The 7,786-nt window shown below is 41.4% G+C and overlaps 1 protein-coding gene across 1 annotated transcript; it reads right to left on the minus strand.

Moving 5' to 3' along the window:
- Positions 1-555: 555 nt before the first annotated feature.
- On the minus strand, positions 556-1,493 carry LOC123397436 (probable WRKY transcription factor 17). Its single transcript, XM_045091969.1, has 2 exons — positions 1,463-1,493; positions 556-1,271 (listed from the first exon to the last, which is right to left on the minus strand). Exons 1-2 carry the CDS (start codon positions 1,491-1,493, stop codon positions 556-558), a joined length of 747 nt encoding a protein of 248 aa, XP_044947904.1.
- Positions 1,494-7,786: the final 6,293 nt, after the last annotated feature.

Genomic DNA, 7,786 nt, shown 5'->3' on the forward strand with positions numbered 1-7,786 from the left:
TTTTCACTAGTGATGGAAGCAATTTTGGACCTGTTTTTCACTGAACATCCTATGCAAGAATAATCTCTGATTAGAAGATGAGTAACTATGTTGTCCACTGTGTACAGCCAAATCTAATACTTCTTCTGATGATAAAAGCAATGATCAGCTAATATTACAAAGCGGAAATTAGCTACGTACCCTGGTGAGAAGCTGGTTGGCTTTCTTCTCGGCGAGCAGCCTCCCTCTCATTTGTCTGCCCTCCTCCCCAGTGATACTATGGCCCCCGAAGCTCGCGCTCGTCTACTGCCCAGACATCGGCGGCGCTTCACTGGATCTGGATGGACGCGAGCTCTTGTCAGCTTCCCCGTGGTTACATAAAGATTGACAAATGAGAACCCCTACCAACTCATCAAAATCCCACATCGGCTCCAGTACCATGTTGTTTCAAAAAAAATTCCTAGAACATGAATGTTGGAACTACACCAACTGTCAGATCGTTGCACGCGCGCACACACACAGAGATGACTGTTGATCGAATCTTGTTTCGTGTAGTTTGATGCTGATGAGAGAAATTTACCGTGGGTAAGGGGATCCCTTGATGGGTTTTTGGCCGTACTTCCTCCACGAGTACTCGTCCGGCGGGATGTCGGCGATCTTCGCGCTCACCCTCGGCACTCTCACCGTCGTCTTCATGCGGTTCTTCCTTATCTTGGAGCAGTAGCATCGGCTGCCCGTGGTGTTGGCCTCTGAGTGCGCGCCGGTGCAGGGCTTCCTCTTGTGCCCGGACAGCGGCGGCTTGCCGGCGGACACCAGGCTGCGACCCTTGGACACACTCCCCTCGGCGGCAGTTATCGACGAGAAGAAGGACGTGGACGTCACGGACATCGCGCCCGACATGGTCAGGTTCGGCTTGGTGAAGTCCAGCGTCAGGCTTTGCGGCTGCGGGACCGGGGCGGCCATCGAAACCGGCGCCACGACGGTCAATGGGGTCGGCCTGGACAGCTCGATGGCGAGAGGGCGCGGTGGGGAAGGAGGAGGAGCGACCAGAGCTAGAGGAGGCGGTGGTGGCGGTGACTGGATGGGGCCGTGGCGGAAGCGGGCGTGGCCGGTGCGGTCGGGGATGGAGATCACCTTGCGGAACTTGGAGACGGCCTGGTCGGCGGCAGAACTTGGAGATGGCCTGGTCGGCGATCTCGCCGAACAGCTGCCGGTGTTGTTGCTGCAACACCTTGGAAGAGACGCCTCTTGCGGTGGTGGAGGCGAGCAGGTCGAGCGAGAGGTGGGGCAGACTGGGACAAAGGACGTGTGACGGGGGACGGGACTGGGTCGTGGTTGTTTCCTTTTTTCAATCGTGCGGAGGAAGGTTGCGAGGGAACGTGGGAACGTGGGCTGTTCATGCGATCTTTTTGCGCGGGGGGTCAACGAGGGTTGCTGCTCCTCTTTTTTACCGCATGGGAAAGGTGGGATCGAGAGGTAGAACCATCGCTGGTTGAACCATCACGACGGCACATTCTGCTTTCATAGTAGAGATGATGACGAGGAGTCGCCACTCGCCACCATCCTCTTCTCCTAGCTACAACTCTTGCTATGTTGCTCCTTCTTCCAATGGAAATAGATGGTCTTCTTGGGGTGTGTTCAGTTGGGGGACCAACTGTCATGGAATGAAATGGTTTCATTTCAGAGGAATGGGTTCGTTCCATTTCTGTGTTTGGTAGGAGCAAAAGAGTAGAACGGGTCGGCTTCGTTCTGGTGTTTGGTTGGAAGCACGTAATGAAAAGTGGAACGACATAAAATTTAAAATTTCGACAGTGTTTGTTTGTAATTTGAAGAAAGACAACATAACAATAGATATTGACAAGTTTATAACACATAAATGACAGCACATAACATAATTTTCAACAAGGTGCGCATATAACAAGGTTCACATACGGAATTTCCAAAAGCAGCAAAGTGCAATAGTCATACATGTCAAGTTAGCCACTCGTTGACAGACACATATGTCAAGTTCACATATGAAATCTCCAAAAGCAGCCAAAGTGCACATCAGTCATGTGTCAAGTTCACATACTTGTCAACCATACAACCATATTGAATTTAGAAGTTCTTCTTTACATACCTACTCACCCAAACAGACTTGTCGATTTGGATTAGTTTCATGAAGGCTCTTGCTATCTTGGGATTGTCTACAGGATGAGCATAGTGGTGGGCTAGGTTCACATAAGACTGCGCCAGGGGTGCCTCACGCGCCCTCGTGTCTATTTGCCGTATGGTGGCCCCCCTCCGGCATTTCTTCGTTCCAGTATTTTTTATTTATTATAAAATAAATCTCCATAAATTTTCAGCCCAATTGGAGATGTGCAGAATAGGTATCTCTGACTTAGCCTTTTCAGGTCCAGAATGCTCTTTCGGCATTCTCCTGCTTGATGTAAACCTTGCATATTATGAGAGAAAAGGCATTAGAATTGCTCCACTAAGTGGAAAAATACATAAAAACACTATAAATAACATAACAAAACATGATGTAAAATGGACGTATCAACTCCCCCAAGTTTAGACCTCGCTTGTCCTCAAGTGAAAGCCAATAGCGAAAATCATGAACACATGCTTTGAGAGAGATGTGTAGATAAAAATAAAATATGGACATATCAGCATCATGCTCATTATTATAACAACAAATAAAACTTTATAAAATACTTCATCACAACATTCTCATCATATAACTTTTATCATAAAGGCTTCTTGTAAACAAGTAGCAATTCATCACAACATCAAAGTATGAAGCGTAAACTCTATTGAAAACTAACAAACTATGTTCTCGGTCTACTTTGCAACACAATTCATCATATTTTCAGGAAGGGTCACATATCGGAGGTTTTAAGCAAGACTACATACTCAACTATCATTTAGTCTTCTATGATTGCTAACACTCACCGCATACATATGAGCAAAAGGTTTCAACCGGACATAGAGAAAGATAGGGGCTTATAGTGTTGCCTCCCAATGTATTCATCCCAAGGGTGACGTCAACAATGATAACTCATGTCCACCCACATTCAGCTTGATATATGTGTTTAGATCTTTCCCCACCACATGATGCTTGCTGATACGTCCCAAACGTATCTATAATTTCTGCTTGCTCCATGCACGTTTTTGGTGATATTGCTATGTGTTTTGTACACTTTCATACCTTTTTCAACATATTTGGACTAACCTACTAACTCAGTGCACCCAGTGCCAGTTTATGTCTGCTGATGTATGTGAATTGCATGTTTATACCCATATTTACAGTGCCCGAAAAACCCACAAAACAAATATAAAAAAATCAGCGTTCTAGAAGACTCCAGACGGCCGAAGGAGGGCCACAGGGGGGTCACCAGGCCCCCAGGCGCCCTGGTGGCGCGGCCTGCCCCCTGGCCATGCAGGGAGGCCGCCTGGGTGGGGCCCACCCCCTCTGGTGCCCTACCTTGGCTCCTATTTTTACCCTCGTGGAGGAAACCCTGATTCCGGAACCCTTTTCTCTAGAAGCAATTCCGATCTCCGCCGCCATCGCCAACAAGTTTCGGGGGACTAGAATTCCTGTGTCGGCACCCTGCCGGGACGGGGAAATGCCCCCAGATTCATCTCCATCGAAGTTGCTTCCTCCCTCCATGAAGCGGGAGTAGTTCCTCCTCGGGGCTGAGGTCTTCTACAATAGCTATGTGGTTAATTCTCTCTCCCAAGGTGTGATCTAGATTGTGATAATAGGTTATGTTAATCTAGGGTGATCCCATGATGCTTCCCCTTCTTCTATGTATTGGATTGATGTACTCACTTGATCTTATCTAGTATAATCCCCGAGACCATGGTGACAACGGTCTATTGGACATGGATTAGAAGAATATTTTCATGAGTGATTTCCTCTTTTGTGAATTGATTGAAGATTGAGTGTCTCTTGGTTCTTGTCTTTGACTATCCTTGAGATACGTTGTGGTAATTGTGGTACTCTCTTTGGATGTCCACGGTGACATTGGGAAATCCATGGATGAGAACTACAAACTTTGAGGTGTGCTTTTGTAGCCCTACATAATTCTCGTCCTCTCTTGATCACAAAGGAATGACCTCCGAGTACGTCTCCATTGCATGTTTTAGTGGAAATATCATCTGATTAGACTATGTTAATGTTGTTGGGAGTTGCCACTAGTGAAAGTATGAAGCCTTGGCCTTGTTTCTCACCATTGTTACACCGTTTATGCTCACTTTTGTCACTTGCTACCTTGCTGTAATTTTATTACAGATTTATATTACCTTGCTTTGCCACACCTATCACCCATATTTTACCATCTCTTCGCTGAACTAGTGCACCTATACAATTTACCATTGTATTAGGTGTGTTTGGGACACAAGAGACTTCTTGTTTCTTAATTGCAGGGTTGCCTGAGAGAGACCATCTTCAACCTCTACTTCCATGAGTTTGATAAACCTCAGGTCATCCACTTGAGGGAAACTGCTGCTGTCCTACAAACCTCTGCGCTTGGAGGCCCAACATAGTCTACAAGAATAGAAGCGTGTGTAGACATCACTTGCCAAAGAGAAGATAAAGGAAGTAGAGGAAAATACTTTGACTCTTGCACAAAAATAAATACATAAAGGTAAAAGATAGGCCCTATGCAGAGGGAAGAAGAGGTTGTCATGCACCTTTTGGTTGTATGCTAAATCTATTAGTGCAAAGGAACGTTACATTATATTGCCCCTTGTGATGGCAACCTTTATTATGCAGTCCGTCGCTTTTATTATTGCCATCACAAGTTTGTACAACGCTTAATTTCCCTTACTCTAAATGATCAAACATGTTTAGAAGCAATTTTTATTGCTTTGTGCAGCGATGATAACTTACTTGAAGGATCTTACTCAATCCATAGGTAGGTATGGTGGACTATTGAAACATAGGTTTGGGTTTAAGGTTTTGGATGCAGAAGTAGTATCTCTACTTAGTGCAGAGTTTTTGGCTAGCAAAGGTACTAGGCAAGCACCACATGTTAGAGGACCTACAACAATATAACTTCTATGTGAATGTGAACAAGCATAAATCATTACGTTGTCTTCCTTTTCCAATGTCAACAGTTTTTGCATATTATAATTAATGGGGCTCACAATCATAAAAGATGTCAAGAATAGTGTATTTGCATGTAAATCTTCTCTTCACTTATTAATTCTTTCAAGTGTTGCATAACCGATTAATGTTATGTTTGTCACCCTTCAACAAATTTTACCACTTATACTTTTCCTTATGTGATGTCACTACTTACTATCAGATTGGCATATGATTTTTTCATTATTTTCTTTTATTTTGATTGCAGCAATAAAGTAAAGAAGCAAAACTCAAACTAACTTTATTATATAACTCTGACTCGATTACATAGATAGATAGATAAATCACGAAACTAGCAGTCAAAAGAAAAAGATTGAACAAAACTTTTATTTAACTAGATCACGAAATAACTAAAGATCAAACTAGGATGGATAAAGATAAAGAAGGGTGATGGTGATACGATACCGGGGCACCTCCCCCAAGCTTGGCACAAACCAAGGGGACTACCCATACCCATGTACTCAAGTCTCCTTCTTTGGTGGTGAACTTGAAAATGCTGGTGTAGATGATGAGATGGCATCATAGTGTAGCCTCGGGAGGTTCTTCAGATATTGAACAACGCTCCGAAGATTCGTGACTTGGTCCTTTAACAAAATATGATCATGAGTAAAATATTTATTTTGAACACGAACCGTTTCGAAGGCTCTGAAGGCTTCGATATCAAGAGGGGTGAGATGCTCATAGTAGGGTTGGAGGTAATCTTATTCTTCTTCTTCTTTTGGTGGCATGGCATGCCCTTCTTCTGGAGTTTGATCCCCTTGACGTCCTTGCCCTTGTTGTCCTTGGTAGCTCCTACTGATTCCTCTTCCTTTAGTTCCATGTTCATCAGCCAAGCATCTCCTTCTACGTGGTTGGAGGAGGGAGAACACATGATGCCTAGCCTGATAGATCTCACACAAAAATAGCACGAAACAAGAACAGATGATTTCTCTGTGGTACTAGGATCAAATCATTAGGAGATATATAAGGATGGATCACGGTGAGGGAGTTGTTGGATCCGGGAGCATCCGGCGGTATTATAGGCATGATCCACGTGAAATTTTAGTGGCCCAGTCAAAACCCAGCACACGCGTACGACGTTATGACCATCTAAAATTGGTCATAATCGATTAAAAATAATGTGCAAATTCATATAGCATTTTATTTTCATTTTTCGAGTCTCCAAAATGTATTTTTTTGTGAAGAAGCAACCAAATATTTGCACAAGGGTTCATATTCGAATGTCAAACAATATTTTCAAATGGAGCTTTCATTTTCTTTGCACAGAAAATTCATTTTACATTTTTTGAGTGTCCAAAATGAGATATTTTATGAACCTACCAAATATTTGTTGCAAAATTAGAACAAGTCATTTTCTAAAATATTAGGCCATATTTAATGCACAATTGATCAAATGGTTGGGTGTCAAAAGGTTTTATCCACCTCTCGTGAAAAAGACAAATTTAATCCGATTTAGGTGGAAGCGAGTCAAATTTGAAATGCAACTCCATTATAATTTGCTCTTTATTTTTTCAAAAAATATTTTTTAGGTACAAAAGTACCTATTTAATAAGAGAAACACCAAATGTTTTGCAAGATTCAACCACTAGCTAGGAACGGTCATGCCCTCCGTTTTGACCACATTTTTTAAACGGGCATGAAAAAATAAAAAAATCAAAAAATTGGAAACTCTTCGCATTGTGCCATTAAATATGACCAAGTTACGAGGAAAAATAATAAACTTGTAATACATAAATTATTTAAAAAAATGTTCTCACAAATGAGCTATCATGTGTGAAGATTTGTGTCTTTCAAGGTAAACGATCAATCTTATGGACACATTCGTGACATAGTTTGTTGAAATGATCTAATATTATGCACAAAGGTGCATATTGTAATGGAAAATAATGTTGCCTAAGGAAGTTGTCTTTTTTTATGAAATATTCATTTACCATTTTGCGAGTGCTCAAAATGAGTTTTTTTTGTGAAGGACCTACCATATTTAAAAAAAAAATATGCCATATTTAATGTACGTATTGACCAAATGGTTGGGTGTGAAAATATTTTTTTATCTCTCGTGAAAAAGACAAATTTTAGCCGATTTAGTTGGAAACGAGTCAAATTTGAAGTGCAACTCTATTATAGTTTCCTCTTTATTTATTTTTAAATAGTTTTTAGATACAACAGTATCTATTTAATCAGAGAAACACCAAAAAATTTGCAAGATTCAACTACTATCTAGGAAGAGTCGCCCTCCGTTTTGACCGCATTTTTTAACGAGCATGAAAAATTCAAAAAAAATCGAAAAATTGGAAACCTTCGCATTGTGCCATTAAATTTGACCACGTTACAAGAAAAAATAATAAACTTGTAATACGGAAATTATTTAAAAAAAAGTTCTCAGAAATGAGCTATGATGTGTGAAGATTCATGACTTTCAATACAAATAATCAATCTTATTTTAATGGCATAGTTGTTGAAATGATCTAATATTATGTACAAGGGTTCATATTGTAATGGCAAGCAATGTTGCCTAAGGAAGTTTCCGTGTTCTTTGGACGAAAAAATCATTTTCCATTTTCCAAGTGCTTAAAATGAGTTTTTTGTGAAAGACCTACCATATATTTGTTGCAAAATTAGAAACAATTATTTGGATAAAATACTAGGACATATTTAATGTATAATTGACCAAAAGAT

The sequence above is a fragment of the Hordeum vulgare genome, chromosome 5H (genome assembly GCF_904849725.1).
Source record: "Hordeum vulgare subsp. vulgare chromosome 5H, MorexV3_pseudomolecules_assembly, whole genome shotgun sequence".
In the NCBI taxonomy this organism is placed as follows: Eukaryota; Viridiplantae; Streptophyta; class Magnoliopsida; order Poales; family Poaceae; genus Hordeum; species Hordeum vulgare.

Bases quoted from the DNA above. Each gene is read 5' to 3' on its own strand.
- LOC123397436 (XM_045091969.1), bottom strand. From the start codon at position 1,493: ATGTGCCGTCGTGATGGTTCAACCAGCGATG. The intron at 1,272-1,462 runs GTTCTACCTCTC...CCTTTGTCCCAG, and splicing joins TGATGGTTCAACCAGCGATG to TCTGCCCCACCTCTCGCTCG.